The sequence below is a fragment of the Perna viridis genome, chromosome 2 (assembly GCF_037379345.1).
Source record: "Perna viridis isolate PV_CMFRI_1.1 ecotype Kerala chromosome 2, ASM3737934v1, whole genome shotgun sequence".
In the NCBI taxonomy this organism is placed as follows: Eukaryota; Metazoa; Mollusca; class Bivalvia; order Mytilida; family Mytilidae; genus Perna; species Perna viridis.
Window position 1 is genome coordinate 68,016,292 of NC_142446.1, and position 18,720 is coordinate 68,035,011.

General features: G+C 32.5%; 1 protein-coding gene across 4 annotated transcripts in view; it reads left to right on the forward strand.

Moving 5' to 3' along the window:
- Nucleotides 1–3,771: 3,771 nt before the first annotated feature.
- The window catches only part of LOC148626641 (uncharacterized), a 31,207-nt gene continuing 16,258 nt past the window's right edge, over nucleotides 3,772–18,720 (forward strand). Inside the window, exons 1-11 of one of the 4 annotated variants that reach the window (XM_088570797.1) lie at nucleotides 3,790–3,967; nucleotides 4,713–4,792; nucleotides 6,594–6,799; nucleotides 10,771–10,886; nucleotides 11,383–11,438; nucleotides 11,937–12,023; nucleotides 12,491–13,453; nucleotides 13,917–14,164; nucleotides 14,817–14,891; nucleotides 16,360–16,428; nucleotides 17,453–17,479. In XM_088570797.1, coding sequence (XP_088426923.1) covers nucleotides 3,839–3,967; nucleotides 4,713–4,792; nucleotides 6,594–6,799; nucleotides 10,771–10,886; nucleotides 11,383–11,438; nucleotides 11,937–12,023; nucleotides 12,491–13,453; nucleotides 13,917–14,164; nucleotides 14,817–14,891; nucleotides 16,360–16,428; nucleotides 17,453–17,479 — 2,056 coding nt within the window. In that variant the 5' untranslated portion in view covers nucleotides 3,790–3,838. Of the gene's footprint in view, nucleotides 3,968–4,712; nucleotides 4,793–6,593; nucleotides 6,800–10,770; nucleotides 10,887–11,382; nucleotides 11,439–11,936; nucleotides 12,024–12,490; nucleotides 13,454–13,916; nucleotides 14,165–14,816; nucleotides 14,892–16,359; nucleotides 16,429–17,452; nucleotides 17,480–18,720 lie in introns of all 4 variants that reach the window. The other 3 variants (XM_088570799.1, XM_088570801.1, XM_088570798.1) reach the window with 3 other exon arrangements.

Genomic DNA, 18,720 nt, shown 5'->3' on the forward strand with positions numbered 1-18,720 from the left:
AATATTCAATCGTTAATGCACATTCATGTACAAGAACGTAATACGAATTTGCAAAAATGCGCACGTGGACTATTTTTTTCATTTTTCATTCATAAGCTGAATGTGCACACGTGTTAATCCGGTGCGGGCTTCTCATGCTAGTGCTTGCTATCTGTACCTAATTGTACGGTTTGATATCGTAGATGAATTATTTTAGAGACTTCGTGCAATTGTTTTATTTTTTTTATGTACAAGAAAATTAAGGGATCGTGTCCTGCCTTCCTTGTCTGCGTTTTTCAATCAGATTATTTCAGATATTTTTTTACGGTTTTTGAGTCATAACGGGTCAAATTTAATAAATAAAGATCTAATCGACAAAAAATATTATTCCATCCCTCTTATGTCAATGTGGCGAAATCTGCTAGTCACTTCTTACTCTTCTGTCCATTATATCAAGTGCTCAGGAGACAAGAAATCTCGGTACTTCAACTTCCAGATTAATTGACTTAAAATCTTTTAATATTTGGATCAGATGAGATGTCGGATGAGTATACCCTTCAAATGTTTACCAAAGTTTTTTTTTAATTTTTTAAGACAGAGCAGACGCTTCAAATTAACAACCTAAAGATTAAACCTTAAATTACAGTTACTTAATTCTTCAGAATAATTTTGAAAATTGTATATGAACTGGGTAAATACTTAGAGCGTCCAAGATATTAACCTCTTCACTTTGCACCTAGTTCACCAAATGCAAGTTATGAGCACTACTTCCTTGAGTTACGCTATATATCAATGATACAATTATTATTCGTGATTTCAGGCGACGGATTGATATAAGACTTGAAGACTTGTTTCTGAATCATGTAATTAACTTGCTATAGTTCATTTCATTCTAATGTTTTGACTTGATGTTAAAATATGCAGATTACTTGATAAATAAGTTTAAACTAAATATAAGGGGCCACACAAAAAAACAGATTATTTTTAGTTTTTGTTTCATTTTGAAATATTTGTTAATAGGTTTCTCACAAAAATTCCTTCCCATTTTTAAATCCATGTCTGCATTCACCCCCCCCCCCTTCCCCCGCAAGTCGACTTGTTTTATTTTTGAGACGCATTTCCTCATACTCCTGATTCAGAAGTCTGTTACGCAGATATTTATGACATTTAAGGAATTCAGAGTAGTTAGTACTTGCTCTAACGTAGCGAATCAATTGTAAAATATAAACATCATATGCAGGATCGAGATGAAGGTATATTACTGCAGAAGTAAGGAAAATTTATGATATCAAATTTAAAGTGGTCTAATTTATCATAAACTAGAGTGCTAAATGACCACTGTTGTCATATTAGGGATGTAGGTCCAAAAAAGATGCAGAACAATCTGTTTCTGTAGTCTCTTTTATCTTGAGTTCTGGTGGATATATTGAAGGTAACCATTTACCACGGAAAGGGTTACTAATTAACATTACATCATCAATATATCTGTATGTAAAGTTAAAGGATTTAGCATCTTTTATATTTTTTATTCTTTACGAGATTCTGAAGAAATTTAGTCTCGTGTGAATATAAAAACAAATCGGCTAGGAAAAGAGCGCAGTTAGTGGATAAACTAAAAAAACACCCCATACTCTGAACTCAGAATAATATGGTCTCCAAACAGACTGTAAGACCATTATAACAAGAAACTGCATGTATTTTGAAGTTTATCGTACAAGGAGTTCTCACTTTTAGTTTAACAAGTGAAAAAAAATCCCATAAAATATGACAAAATGGAAACGTCACAAAAACGTTTACATGTAGATCTTAAAAGAATTGTAACAAATAATTGTAAATACAATAAATTTATCGTGCCATTTTCAAAATGTGAAATGACATGTAAAATACATTCCCACCTTTTTTTTTAGCTCCCCAGGCCTGAATGTTCATTTGAACTATTCCCATCACTTGACGTCCGTCGTCATCGTTAATGATTTGTCAAAAATTTCTTCCTCTGACATCTCTGGACCAATTAGAACTTAGTATGAATGCTTTTGGGGTATTTTGCCTAGAACGAGCCAAATGTGGCCACCGTTGCTAAAACAGAACATACAGACAGCAGTTTTTGGCGTACATCTCCTAAACCGTTTTGAATGAACAGTAACGTTACTAAGACGAAAACCTCGATGAGATAAATAATCTTGTTTTTTATGTAGATGAATACTCAAAGCGGTATGAGTTGATATATGGAATTCTATATTGATATGTTAAGAGACACCAGACTTTTTTTCCTTGAAAAAAGGCGGATAGGATGCAATCATTACACCTCCTTCATTTTTAAGCAATTACGCAGTCACGATGTTAGTTGTAAAACAAAGAAAATTTGCATGCGTCGTTGTGCTAGATATACCGAAACTCGTATACACAAAGTTGATATTGGATAACACCAAAATCCCCCATCATTATGAAGCCACACGCATTGATTGAAACCAATCCAACAATTGGGAGCCGAGATTATTGCCACGAAATTTGAATGGACAGACAGAAAAGACGTTTCCAATATACCATCCACTCGTTATACAAATATACTTAATGAAAGTACTAATGTATGCTTCAAAATTTGTAAAAACAACCCTCAATCTTTTGAGTTCACGGTAGTTGATTTTTTTCTGACATTGATCCCTGACCTTTGACATTGACAGTAAGGTATAATATGGTTTGATGTATCAACCACGTAAGTCAATATTAGGAGGATCACCCTGACAGTGACCTTTGACATTGACAACAAAAAGTTAAATGGTTGAATTACCTACCAGCTGAGGTTACAAATACATATAACCACTTACAAAATTTGCGTAAATTATAGCTTCAGTTTAATATGATATGATTGGGTGTGGCTAAAATCAAACGGTCTTGCAAGATTTAAGTTTTTTTCGCAATTGTGAAACATTAATTCTCTCTTATTCAAAAGCAGATAGCAGTGGAACAAGGAAAAGACAATAGTCCCCCCTTTCCAAATAATCTTGCATTTTACAATCTAACAAAATTCGGACACAACAATGTCATCATTCCCCGCAACTTTCATAGTGACATTGCCTGTGATGACATGGTTTCCATGACATCCCAGTTTTAGGACTATAGAAACTTAAACATGAAGATGCACTGGCTGTCGTTATATGGATATACACACTCGTACACTTTCGTATCGAGCAGCGCCTAAAATAAGGCATACCCCATCTATATAAAGCCACACAATAAATTTTAAATCAATCCACTCATTGGGAGCCGATATATTGCGTTATTGTGACAGTTTGGACAGACGGACGGTCAAACTGATTCCAATTAATATATCACCCTCTCCTTAAGTAGGTTATAACTATAAATTGACGATCATCAAGGTTTTTGTTTGGAACGTCAAAATTATGGACTACGTATTTTCTTATAGGTACAGACCATTTTATTCGCGAGAGTTGGGGTTGCTTTGGATTTTTGAGTTGTTGAGTTAGATTTTTTCCCGCGAGCGTGAATATTTTCATGCAGCAGCAGCCGGAGTGGATTTTTTGTGTTGAAATTCAACATTGTTAAGTAATGAGGAAAATATTGAATCGTAGTTTTTTTTTCAGTCCATCGCTAATCGAGTGAAAAAGAGCACTAATTTGGAATAATTTTATCTCTTTTTTATTTTAAAAATAATCCCACCCCCTAATTTTTTTAAAAAAATTAGTACATTTACTCAAAGTATTCCGTGGGCTTGACTATATTGTCGAGAGAACGAAGCTCTTCCGAATTCTGCTCTGAGACATATCCGTTGTCGACTTTAAAATAATTCATTTATACCGGAAGTTGTTCAGAATATTCTTTCTTGTGATGCAAATGCGAAATGAGCAGCAAGAAACGCCGAGTTACAGTAGATAACCAACAACCTGACGAGAATGACAGAAGAAAACCTAGTGTTTTTGAAAGACTAGGACCAGGTGCAGCAGGTGGAGGACGCAAATACGAAGAAAGTGTAAGCTATCGTGGTATCTACTGACTTAACTAAGTGTAACACTAACAGTAAAATGTATTATTCCATTAAAGTGAAAGTATAGTTGTATTTTACAAAATGCGGCTGTGCAGATATTTTAATTTTTCTTACTCAAACGTCACATGTACTTGCATTTTATCGATATCTATGCAACAATGCCCAAGGTTGGGCATAGATCTGAACCTCAGCAAACATGACATCTTTTTAGACCTTGTCATGACAGGGAATTACAGTTATGTTTATATGTATTTACCCTAGTAACAATCATTCAGAAATAAACTTCTTTTTATAAGTGTGGCTGTTGGATGTTGAAAGGATTGTCATTATTAATACCGACGCGTTCCAGTCCTTTCTATTAGAATTGTAAACAACTAACCTGAATAATAGAAGACTCTGTAGGATTCAACTAGCCCAAAATTATATATGTACACATCATTTCACTAGCCTTAATCAAATTTTACTAGCCCTAGGCTTCAGAGTAGTGGCTTAAGGCAAGCACTGGTTCCTTTTGTGTATCAATTCAAATTAATAAAGTAGGGAATGGGGTCAAACTGATGAGGAATCCTATAAGTTGCCTTTGTTTGGAGATAGTGAACTAATTTTTGAACTAAAACATTTGTGACTTCTCCAGTACATGTACACATACAAATGTACATGTAGCATACATGTATTTGGCGACAATGAAATAGTAGATATTTTAATGTTTTTTTTTTTCCTATCGTTTCAGGTCTGCAGAAACTTTTTAGCTGGTAGATGTACTTATGGGAAAAATTGCAGATATAAACATGTAAAGCCTAGACAGGAAAGGTACATTCTATGTACATGTACATGAATTACTGTAAATGGCTTCTCTTGCTTTAATTAATTAAAATATTGAAGACACTACCCTTCAGGGCCTAATCTAGAGGGAGAAACTAACAAAAACTTTTCTTTTTTGTGCTCACTTCTCCCATTTGTCTTTGACAGGGAAAAAATTTTGTTATAAATTACATATACAAAACAGTCTGTATTGTTGTTTTTCTAACAGAATTTATAAAAACTTCTCCTTTTCATTAATTTCTAGATTATGCCCTGCCCTACATGTAAATATGGGAAAAAGATTTTTGACATGTATATAATGGTATAGGTCATTATTTGATAAACCTGCTAGAAACTATTTGAAGAGGGAAAGGAATCAACTTTTGTAACTAGGAATATTGAAAAATCAAGTTTGCATTTTGAGAAGTTCATTAATAGTAAAATCTACATTTTTGACAAGTACTACCAATAAGGTGTTTTTGTTTGATGTCTTACTTAAGCTGTCAAATACAAACTCTTAACCAGACCTCTTTTGGACTGTAATATTGGTTCTGATTAGACAGGCATTTGGTGCCCCAGGTGAAAAATAATTTGAACTAACATGAAGGATCTTCAAAAAGTGTTTGGTTTAGATAGGCTTTATCTATTAAGGGTTAAGTTTAGACAGGTTTTATCTATTCAGGGTTTAGTTAGACTGGTTTTATCTATCCAGGGTTTGGTTTAGACTGGTTTTATCTATTCAGGATGAGGTTTAGACTGGTTTCATCTATTCAGGGTTTGGTTTAGACAGGTTTTATTTATTCAGGATTTGGTTTTGACATGTTTTATCTATTCAGGGTTTGGTTTAAATGGGTTTTATCTATTCAGGGTTTGGTTTAAACAGCTTTTATTTATTTAGTGTTTGGTTTAGACAGGTTTTATCTATTCAGGGTGAGGTTTAGACAGGTTTCCTTGTCATTCATAGAAGACCAAGGGGTGGCCTTGGCCTGACATTTTCATCCTGGTTGGGTTATTGTCTTTGATATATACACCATACCTATTCTTGATATATTTTATCAGTGCTGAATTGATATAGTGACCTCACGATATGATATGTACCGTTTTATTTCCAAATGATACTATTACTTTTTATGCGATACATTATTACATTTTGTGATTTTAACTTCTTATGGATGTTCAGGTTTTTTTTATAGATTTCTCTGGATATGACTTTGTACAAATTGAAACTTTAAAATTATCCATTTCAAATAAAGAAATTCCATCTGTGGTAGCTATTTTGTTTATAAACTTTATTCTAACCTCCACGTTGAAGATTTTTGTGGGGAACCACCAAAAATAATGACTTCTGGTCCCAAGCATGTACCAAATCGGAAGCATGGCAAGTTGCACCATGTACCAAAAATTGAAAAAAATACCTTCATTTTTGGATACTTTGGAGTATTGTGTCACTCTTAGTTATTATTTAGGGTTTAGACATCTCTCACTGTATTATTGTTATGATCGATTAGAAAAGCATGTACTGTGAAAGTACTATTGTTTGTGGGGTACCAATTTTCATGGTTTTCGTTTAAAGGCCAATCCACAAAATTTAGTTCCCATCCAAAAGGAAATTTCCATCTATGTATGTACTGCAAATTTCAAAACCACGAATTCAAGATTCCATGAGCTTGTGTTTCATCCTTAATCCACGAATTAAAGTAATTTCACAGTGTTGCTTTTTGTGAATGAATTTTATGTTTTTACATTCATTTGTATTTCATGAAAGACTACATTTATTGAATTATGAAAATGCTTTGTTCAATTTATTCAGAGATGATGACTCAAGTTCAGAGGAATTTACCAGACCCGTGCGAAAATCTAGACGAGACTCAGAACATAGTGACAGAGAGGAAGAAATGCGAGGGAGCAAGAGTAAGCGGGATGCTGAAACAAGAATTAAGTCAACTGTTGTCGTCAAAAAGTCAAGAGGGGACAATGACGAGAGCGACAGTTCAGCTGCAGGCTGGGAGCAAGGGGGTACACTTCGAAAACTTGGAGAAAAAAATAAACAACTTTTCCATGGTGTTGGATCGTTAAAAGTTTTGTTCATTTTTCAAGTAATGTTAAAAAAAGAAAATATATTTTGCAGTGTTCTCTTCATAAATTGATATAGCACAGTGCTTACTGTAGTTTCTTAGCATTAATGCCATAGCTTGTTTTCATCAAAGACTTTCTAGTACAGCTTCAGATGAAAAATATTCATTTAACCCTTTAGTGACAGAAAGGAAATATGTATGTGTCCATTGTCAGTATGCTGTGGAAAGGGCATATGTGTCCATTTTAAGTGGGTTGTCAGATAGACATGTAAAATTATACGAATTGAAATGTATTTCTTGAAGGAAAATAATAATAAATGGTCAAAATTGTTACCTTTAAATTAGTTGCTTCATATTTTAAGGTCATTGTTTTTGAATCATGGGGAAATGAACACCATGTGAACATTTTAATTTTTTTTTACTGTTATGAATTAAATGACAGCTAGGACTTAACATCAGGGTCAAATTGTTAAAGAAAAATATATAATGTCCAATGTGTCAGAAGTCATGAAATTACTTAAATTACTTTAGTTTGATTCTGTTAGAAAAATGCCTGTCAATTTTTTTCATGAAAGATAATTATTAAACCAATTTTTTTCCACCTTTGTAACCTCTGTCATTCTTTCTATTGATTCTCAAGTCATTAATGAGTCTTTGATACTAGAAGCAGAAAGACTATTGTGTTAGTTGGTGACTTCTCATCCACTGCATGATATTTTAGTGAACCTGTATTTATTCACCTGATACTCTGTAAATACAAATACCATATGATGGGTGTAAAATTTGGCGATTTTGAAGTAAATGGGTATAGGAAAAATTTTGGGGTTTCTAATTTTTGCAGATAATATGTGGTGCACTTTATATTTAAGCCCAGAATAAACATTTTATAGAATTTATGTTGGTTATTTTAGACAGACTGCTAAAATAGGCCAAAATTAGAACACCTAAAAAATTAACCGTTATATGGTATACTAATCATATATTAATGTAAGTATTGCTAAGTTGGGTAAGCAAGGAGTAACCTCTTGTGAGCATCGTTTGAACAAAAACATAGGAATTATCTGAATATCTTAAGTGTGCTATGAACACACTCTGCTATAATGACCTGGGAGAGAACACTGCATTGTTGCTTTTGTTTATTTTTTAGGGTTTCCTCCTTTTCTGCATGATATTAGAAATGGATTTGTATGTGCTACATGTACATATACTCCTTATATTTATCCCTGGTCATTTCTCTCTGTTAAGCTGCTTTAAGATCTTAAAATCTATTGAAAACGAAATTTGGAAATTAAAATCCCAATATTAAGTAGAAGTGATGGTGTTTAGAGGCCTTTGTTAGAAATAACATTTTTATTGTAATTAAGTATAGCTATGTTTAAGAACAGTGCAGGAATCATCCATGGTAGAAATGAATAGAAATTTATTGCTTGTCTTTTATTTAGATACACGAAAGAATAATAACTAAGATGCTTTAGTTTAGATATCGAAAAATATTATGGCAGTATACTTTGTAACTCTAAAAATTGCTACAGAAAGTATATAAATATTTTATTATAGATTTTTATGTTCCAAAAACTGACCCCTAATTTTTTTCACAACCATTAAAGGATGAAATTCAGCAACATGAAGAAAAATCTGTGATTTTTTTGTTCAGGGAATCACTGTTGTTACAGTACCTGTCAAATTTTTTTTCTCAGAAAAGATAAAAGTAAGAAATACTGTTTAACACATGTCTGCTTTGCATTTTTTATTACCAAATCAGACTGAGTTTTGGGGTTGTAAGGAGTTATTCCCCCTTTTTTGTGTTTTACTGTATTTTTAGAATTTAAGTGTGGTAATGTCTGCAAGGTTTCATGCAAAAATTATGAATTGATGTTGAAATCAAGTAACTACCAGTCAAACCTTTGGTCATGCCTAATTACTCATTTTTATTGCCATATCAATAAAATTAAAACCAAAATTTACCTTCTTATGTATTTTGGCTGTGAACAATGTAAAAACCACCCTCATAACTTTTTAGCTATAAAACTGTAAAAAGGAATGCCTCCCTCCCTCATTTGCTTTGATGAGCTAAGAAACTAACTTTGAATGACCTTACTCAATACTTTATATTTTTGGAAAATTACTCTAATTAGAAATGCCAATACATTTTAATTTTAGGCAACCACTCAAAAAAGCTTATGTGATGTTGAAAGGTGAAGGACTTCTTAAAAAAAATTTGCATGCTTTCATTTTACAAATGCATTACGGGCTGTTGATGTCTGCTCATCTCCATTTGTCCATTAAAAACCACCCTCATAACTTTTTAGCTATAAAACTGTAAAAAGGAATGCCTCCCTCCCTCATTTGCTTTGATGAGCTAAGAAACTAACTTTGAATGACCTTACTCAATACTTTATATTTTTGGAAAATTACTCTAATTAGAAATGCCAATACATTTTAATTTTAGGCAACCACTCAAAAAAGCTTATGTGATGTTGAAAGGTGAAGGACTTCTTAAAAAAAATTTGCATGCTTTCATTTTACAAATGCATTACGGGCTGTTGATGTCTGCTCATCTCCATTTGTCCGCACCTTTTAAGGAATTCTAATATTTGTTTAGGGCAGAATAGAAAGTACTCTGTTTTCGTTTCAGAGTTATGGGATATGAATACTGAATTTAGAGAGTGATGAGATGGGCAGGTGTATCATGTGCTTTAGTGGAAATACACACGTAGATACTTAATATTGAAAGAAATCAGTTTACAATGTTTACTAGTTAATATTTCATGTTTTGTTTTTTTTTTGGGGGGGGGACAAAGAAGTCAGTGTTATCCTCATAAAATTTAGATATTGGAATCTAACACAGCTGAAAATGCAAGACAAAGAAATCTCAGATGCTCAAGAATAAGATTTCATTCAAATCTTACTCTTACTCGAGAGTGTCTGAGATTTCCTTGTCATGCATTTTCTAAAGTCTCTGATTTTTTTCTCAATGTTAAGATTGTTTTTGTGATTAGTGCGTCAATGTCGAGTGCTCAGCTTTCAGAATTCCTTTGTATTTGCAGGATGTCATAAAACATTTTATTATGATGTCACAAATGTCACACATTTTATTTCACCTAGGGGTGAGATAAGGATAACACACATGGCTAAACAATGGGAACACACTTGTCTCTTTAGTGAGAAAAATATGTTCATAATGACTAAGCAATGCTTATCTAGTTCTAATCTAAAATTACAGCTAAGTGCTTATCAGCTCTTTACCCAAAATTAATTTCAGATAGCACAGTGATAAAAGATTACAAAGTTACAAAACACTGTGCCGTAGTCTGGGGAGAATGCTGAAAATTTTGACAATATTGCAAAAAAAACTAGAATATATTATTCAGATACTTTATTCCAATTGTTAGACTCGTTAAACTATTAAGAAGCCAAATACTGCCAGAAGATGGAAATGTCAAATTGATTTAAAGCTGATTTTCATTTTTCTTATATTATTATATATTCTTGTGCTTTTTTATACATTTGTGAATTACAATTTGAGGTGAAGTTTCATCTAATTTAATTTTAGAAGTAACACACTTTCTAATTGGATAAAAAATTGTGTCCATCACCTCATAGGCCAAATTTTGTAATGTGACTATGACATCATCAACCTTTTTTTAATGATTTACTTGTTGAGGTTTGATACTATGGTTAAATTATAAGGAATGTCTTATTAATTTTTTTTTTGGTTTATTTGAAATAACCTCAATTACCATGGTACACACTTGAAAATAATCTGCTAGGCAGGTTATTTAGTTAGCACTCATATTGAGGTTATTTCTTCATAGACCAAAAAAAATATATAACAGTCATTCCCTAATCAGTTACTTCAATGGAAATGTTTGTTTCTAAAATTTAAGTATTTCTAACTGATATTTTATATAGATCTTGACTTTAAGAAAGAATTGGAGCTTGAACAGAAAAGACAACAGATAGAAAGAGAACTAAAACAACTTTGTTCTGATGGTGAAGAAAGAGAAAATATTACCATTCAAAGAAAGGTCAAGTTTGACTTTGTTATTCATATTTTTAACCATCTTACTTCAATATGTATAGATATTTAGATTGTTTATTTACTAATGAATGTTTGAAATTATTTCTCCACTGCTGTCCTCAAGGTGAGCATTCTACCATGACACCACCATGCAGTTCACAATAATGTTCTTCTAAAAGATAATAATTCTGATTTGTTGACAATATCAAGGCAGTTTGTGATTTTGAAACACAGTACCACAGTGGAAGTTGTATGTATAATGACTATTTTATCTCTGACTCTAGATAGATGGCCAGTAAATTTTAGTTTTATAGGGAAGAAATAGATACTTTTAAATGAAGAGCCGGGGAATCAATTGGATTTTAAAATTCTTTACTGTTGCATTGACTCTGACAGGAAAAGCGTAAATTTCATAACTAGCTTATAATGGTTCAGTCTTCTTTTGAACTTGTGTAAGAACCTATTACTATTTCCCATTTTGAATGAATTACTATGTATTACAGGTTAGTAGCAGTGAAGAAAGCAGCCCTGGAAGACCTAAAAAGAAAAAATCCCCAAGGTACATCTATTGTTTTGTTCTGGTTTTTCTATGTAGTTTTTTTTTAGATCAAATTTAGATTTTTTTTTGTTTAAAAGACAGCTGTAAATTACAATTTTGGTTGCTTAATCTCTGTTTATCCAGAAAAAAATAGTTATTATCATTTTGGTGAAATTACATTTTATGTAATTATAAAAAAAAATGGTAGATACATGACTTACAACTTTATACTTGTACATGCAAGTTAAGAAATTTAAAGTTACTTGATTAAAGATATTGATGAGGTAGTTGTTGGTGGGTTAGCATTTTGTATGATTATTGTGGTTGGAAGGTACACTAGCTACCCAATGTAGCTAAGGCCCATAGTCATACAATCATTTTTAGTCAGTCTGGATGGAATTTTCCATAGTCATACAATCATTTTTAGTCAGTCTGGATGGAATTTTCCATAGTCATACAATCATTTTTAGTCAGTCTGGATTGATTTTTTTCATTTTTTTCACTTTATTTATATTTTAGTAAAAAGAAAGAGAAAAAGAAGCATAAAGTCAAATCTCCCACTAAAATGAAAGTTGAATCTCCAAGTCCAGAGAAAAAAGGGAAAAGGTAAGTGAATGAAAAAATATTTTAAGGTAATCTAAGAACAATTTCTTAGTTTTCAGGCTCTCTATCATCTTTTAAGGCTACTTCATTACCATTTTTTAAAATATCAATAGAAAAAAAACACTTCTCTTTATCATTTTTCTGGTAATTCACTAGGTAAAAAGCAATCTCATCACCCTTTTTAGCAATAAAATGTAAAAGACATAACTCATTGGTTTTTATTCATAATGGCTTTAAAACTATGAAATTAACAATGAATGGCCTAAGCTGATCAAATACTTCTGTATCATTTTGTGTGTCAGAAGCTTTGAAAAAACTATTAATTGTGTGATTTATTTGAGTCAGTATCATTTAAATAAAAGAAATCAATGAAAGATGTTAAAAACAGATGAGGTTATTCATTTCTATGGTTAACATAGATTTTATTTTTAAAAAATCGTGGAATTTCAATCAAGTACTCTGTTTTACAGATTTGAAGATGCAGACAATGTGTCAAAGAAAAAGCACAAAAAGAAAAAATCATTAGAAAAGAAAATGGTTGAAGTGTCAGAGGAAGAGACAAAACCTAAGAAAACAAAAAAGGGGGGTAAAAGAACTGCTGAACAGAAGCTAAGACTAAGTTTTCAATCTGAAGAGGATGAAGAAGATGCCATTGTTCTGAAGAAAAATAGGCAAAGAACACCATCGGAATCACCTCAAAGGTCAAGATCAAATTCAAGGTCATGGTCACATGATATGTCCAGACAAGGTTCACCTATTGAAAGATATGAACAGAGATCACCTTCACCTGATCAAAGAAGGTCAAGGAAAGGTCACAGAGAGCATGAGGATGGTCGTCCAAGTGTTTCACCAGAACCAGAGCGTAGAGATAGATCCTCCTCATTTGAAAACCAGGGAATTCAAGGAGGTAAGAAGAAAGGGAAGAAAGATTCAAAGAAAAATAAACACAGACAGGAAGACCAATTTCAATCTGGTTCAGATTCTGATTTTAGCAGGGAGAGGTCAAAGGTTGAGAAAGTAAAAAAGCACAAGAAAGGAAGAAATTTAACTCCTCCTAGACAAGAGCGTGGAATGGAGCATCGTTCGAGAGAAAGAAAATCTCCTGGTATCGATTACAAAGATGGACTACGAAAAGATAGGGAAAAAACTAGTCCCGGGTTTCGTGACAGTAGACGTAGATCTGTATCTCCTAGCATGAGTCGACATAGTCACATGGACTCTAGAAGGGAAATATCCCCTGGGTCACCAAGGTCAGGGTCAACCTATCATCGTGATAGACGTTTGAGTCCACCAGATAGACGAGAAGTAGATGACCGCTACGACAAGAGGGATAGAAGTAAGGATGATAGAAGAAGATATGCTTCACCTGATGATAGAAGATATGGCAGGATGCACCCTGGAGAAAGGCAGGAGTTAGACAGGGCACCAGACAGGTTTGTATGCAACTATAATCTACTCAAAAGCTGCAGAGAAAGCCATTTTCTTTAGCATTTTTAGATACATATTTACCGGTATTTTCCCCACTGCAACATGGAATGGGACATAGAATTTCTGGTGTCAGTAAGTCTTTCTGTCACACTTAATGGAAGCAGTCCTCAGAAACAGTTCAAAGGATTTTGTTTAAATTTTGTATGATTGTAAGCCACCGCATGTGCTTGATCATATTGCACTGCCATTTTAATTTGACAATTTTACAGAAGTTATGGGACTTTTGCACTTCATCATTTTTGTGGCAGCAGGGGACTCTGCTATGCATAGCAATCTTGTTGAATTGCAAAAATGGCCTATTCTAAGGTTGTCTTTAACACTACAGATTTCAAACAGTAAATTAAAATAAACAGTACAGATTTGTTTCAGCTTCAACTTGCAAATGCCTTGCTTTGCTATTTTTCATAGATATGGTGATAGAAGAGAGATACATGATGACAGATACCCAGCAAGAGGGGAACCCCCTCAATCACGTGGACGGTATGAAGATCGTTACTATGAACAGCGAGGACGTCCAGAAAGTTATGATAGAGAGAGAGACAGGATTGAAAGGGATAGATATGGACAAAGAATTGACCCTCGGGCTCCACCTCCAAGAGATATGAGGGATAGAGATCCTAGAATGGAACATAGAGGGGATCCTAGATATTCTGAAAGTAAGTCAAAGAGTTCAAAGAACTACATGTACCAATTACAGGTGATCATAAGACATTAACCTGCGTTAAAGATTCAGTTTTTACTTAAAAAATTACTTGCACCAAGAATGCTTTACAATTTAACTTGTGCTTGGAACAAGTTCCATGCACTCATTAAATCTGGACATTCTTCTGCATTTGTGATCATAATTTGGTTATGCAGTCTTTCTAATAGATTATCTTATTAATAGTATAATTTCTTGAAATACGCACAAGTTTTCACATCCACTAACTTAACCTGCAATTGACACATTCGCACTTGTGGATACCACTGTGAATAAAATGCTTAGCAGAAATGTGATTTTAACTACCACAATATTTGATATTCATTATGGGTAAAATGCAGAGAGAGTTCTATCCTGTGATATTTTATGTATATAACTTTACATGAAGAATGGAACCTTTATCCTATGATGATAAACAAATGTATGTTACATTTCAGCCTTGATGTATATTGGGTAATCTCTCATACTTCAGAATTTAAAATTTGGATTTAATTGATGTATTTTAATGAACTATTCATATTGTTTGCAACTTTATAAAAGCAATTGAAAGAGTTTCCGAATTGAATGAATGATCAATTTTGTTCATATAATGCACAACCTGTTTTTAGGCATGGTGTATGAAGCTCCTTCCCCTGCTGCTGACTTTAGGGATCCTGGATGGGATAGGTGGCAGCACCCACCAGGTATGTTGTCATGGTAACATCTGCAATCTATATCACTTAAATTTTGATCTTCATAGGGCTTGTAAGTCTTGTCATGTGACTCCGTGGTTTCATGAGAATGGGTCTTAGTCTACCATTTAAATGAATAGATTTGTCATTTTCTGAGCGTTGGCTTCAGGATAAAAAAGAAAAACTTATTATTGTGTAAAAATACAAAAAAAAAGATAAATATCTATTTCCATGTCATAAAAGTGTTAAGAAAAAGCACGAAATAGAAGATTTTGCATTTTTATACAGTGTTCTGAGATCCTGGAATTAAACAATAAAATGCAGACCAGTCTTCAGATTTCAATACGTTCTACATCAGAAATTCTGATAAGGAAAACGAAACTACAAGAAGACTTACAGACCCTATTGCAGAGGCTTGAAGTATAATATAACCTAAAATATATCAAAGTTTTTACACCCACCAAATCAACATACAATTGACATACTGTGATAGTACTACGTTCATGGGGTACCAGTTTTCGTGGTTTTTGTGGATAGAGGCTAAACCACGAAATATTGTTCCCAATGAAAAGAAAATTTCCATTGATGGGTATACTGAAAATTTCAAAACCACTAATTAAAGAATCCATGAAATTGTGTTTCTTCTCTTATCCACGAAAATTGGAATCCACGAATTAAAGTACTTTCACAATGTTCACAATTGTGGATGCCATTATGAAAAGTAATATATTTTCCCATTGTTTTTTTATACTGAAATCGTCAAGTAACAGACTAATCACAGTGTAAAATTACATTATTTCTATGACTTCCTAAGGTCATTCAAAGACAATTTGGGGTCAATCAGAGCAGATTGACAAGTTAATTTCAGTACAGTGAATTCCTGTTAATTACATAGTCTATTTGTCATTTAAAAATATGAAATTAACTGAAATGATTTTTTCAAGGGAAAATATCTAATGGTTTCAATGTTTAAGTGAGACACTTTCTTTTATCATGACTAATTAAATTTCTTCCATAGTGTCAATAGTGTAAAGAAAGAGGCAATTTTGTTGTAAAAACAAAGGTCTTCAGAAAACTGTGATATTTCATTAACAATGTATTGTAGTTTTACCTACTTTGGTACATTTTTGAGTAAATTTTTAAAAGTATTTTTGCAATCAAGAAGAATTTTCTAATATTTGGTCTTATGTTTTGCAAATAAGAGGAAATCTGAAATCTGAAAACTCAAATCTCCCTAGTAATGAGAAATATATTTTCTACACAGGAGAATTGAAAATTGATTAAAAATTAGAGAAACTATGAAAACTGGTTCCCTTGGATAAAAGTACTTTTGGTGACCAGATAACATTTTAAATTGATGTAAAGGCAAAGGATAGTCTGTATAGCATGAACAATACATGTACCTCCTTTTATTCTTCAAATTTTGTGTATATTTATATCTGGATTGATGGCATTAATCATTGTTTGTACATCACTATAGGCCATTCACAACCAGATCCATATACAAGAGGTGGCAGGAACCAGGGAGATAGATACGGTGGACAGAGAGGTATGAATATGTTAAGATTGAAAAAGGGAACAATTTCAGAAACTTATTTTTTTCCTTGTACTGTAATTTCAGAAATGATTTTATGATATTGATTTTGAAAAATGATTTCAACATTTGAGCTTTACAATTATAAAGACTATTTTTAATATATCAAATTTAAAATGGGAATTGCTGAAAATCACAGTATTGCTTAAGTTTAATTAAGCAAAACATTTTTACAGATCTTCCATTTTATAGACAGTTTGTCTATTAGCATCTTGTAAAAACATAATTGTATTTTTGATAGGGTTCTGAAAGGATCTGTTTCAAGTATTTTATGGGTATACATGTAGTCATCATGTCAGTCATATTTCATGTCACTGGGACACTCATATATCATGTGACTCATATTTTTTAAATAGAACAACTTTAACTTTGGTGTATGAACTGCCTATACAGGCAAAACTTAGTCATGTTTTTATTTAATTCTAATTTTTTAAAAGTTCATTTAAAATTATTTTAACATTGAGTCAGCATGATTCATTTTTGCCTTTGTATGGATATGTGTTGTAATAATTTTTTTGTCCATTTTATAAACAGTAACAAAAATCATGTTCAGTAACTCTTGTCATACAAATGAATGAAAGATATTTGCTTTGTTTTTGCAAAATATTGATTCAGTTTTGATTCAATGAAGTTAGAAGTAACTGGCTGTTGCTAAGCTGCAGTGAAACCTGTCTAAACCAAACCCTGAATAATCCCAAAACCTGTCTAAACCCGACATATTTTAAAGTCTCTTTACATCAATATAAATACATTTTGAACCTGGGTAAACAAGATGCCTGTCTTAACTGAACAACTTTAGGAGTTTGGTTACGGGAGGATTCACTGTATTTTACTCAACTGTCAACCATCAGACCCTTTTCGTTACTGAAAAAATCAAGAAAGATATAAAGACTTTTTTAATATATTAACGTTACCTGTTTTACGTTACCTGTTGCATGTGTTTGAATATTACCTCTTAAGGTTTTTATGTACTTTCCAGGCTTTAGAGGTGGTGCAAGAGGAAGAGGTAAATTTCACTCTGAGGAACTCTGCTTATAATACTGTAAACATATTAAATTTTGTGGTTGCTATCTTTTGCAGATATTGTCAAGTGAACATATTCAATGGTATCAATTTTCTCTGTATCAAAAAAATGATAAACGTTATATACAATGTAGTGTTAAAAATCGATTTCACAGGTACTATTTTTTCATTGTTTTCTGTCCTCCATGAAAATAGCGAAAATTAGTACACCCTGAAAATTAATACTTTTACAGTATATTGGGACAATTTAATTTAAACTGAATCTGAAATGTTGCTCTTCATTTTTATTCATGTCCTTTAGTGAAGATTTAGCAACATCCCATTTGAGGTTGTGTTAGAGTGAAACATCAATTATTCCAGATCCTGTGGAATTCTGAAAGAAATATATATTGTGAAGAACTATTTTTTTGTTGGGTACCAGTTTTTTCTTTTAATTTCATGGTTCAGTCAAACCATTAGATAAATTTCCAGTAAAAGAATGAATTTCTGTAACCTGTGAAAACACATGAAATTAAAAACCTACAATCTAGCACACTTTTGAAACCTTAGAAATGATACCCACAGATAGAAAAGGCTTCACAATATACTGTAATTTTTTTGTTTCATTTGAGGCACTTGATTATGTTCCATTGCAGTTTATTTTTGTGAGTGACACTCTCAAAATGGCAGCATTTATTCAAACTATAATAGTTTCATGTTATTCTCTTGCATAACCTCCTAAAAGATGCCATTAGATCTTCTGCAGCCAAATGTGCCACATATGATAATCATATGGTATTCATGTGACAATCATATGATAATTTACATGTGATAGTCATATGATTATCATATGATTCTCATATGGCTTGAAAAACTATAGTAATCATATGTTTGTGAAAAACATATGCTTATCATATGTAAACTAAAACATGATTATCATATCAATTCATATGATAATTATATGATGCAAACCACATGATTCTCTTGTGTGGCACTTTGCCTGTGATACGGGGGAATAAGATAAAAATGTGCCGTTACCAACATGATTTAAATGATTGTATGCTGGGATCTTTTTTTTGATGGGGCTTGCTTTTATTTTTTGCTTTGATACATTGGAGAGTACAGCACCGATTTAACAGGAAAACAAGTTCAAAAATATATATATCAGATATATCAAAAGGAGACAGTTATTTAAATTGCTTTTTTAAAAAGTGCATAATGATACTTCAGCATAGTTTTTATAGA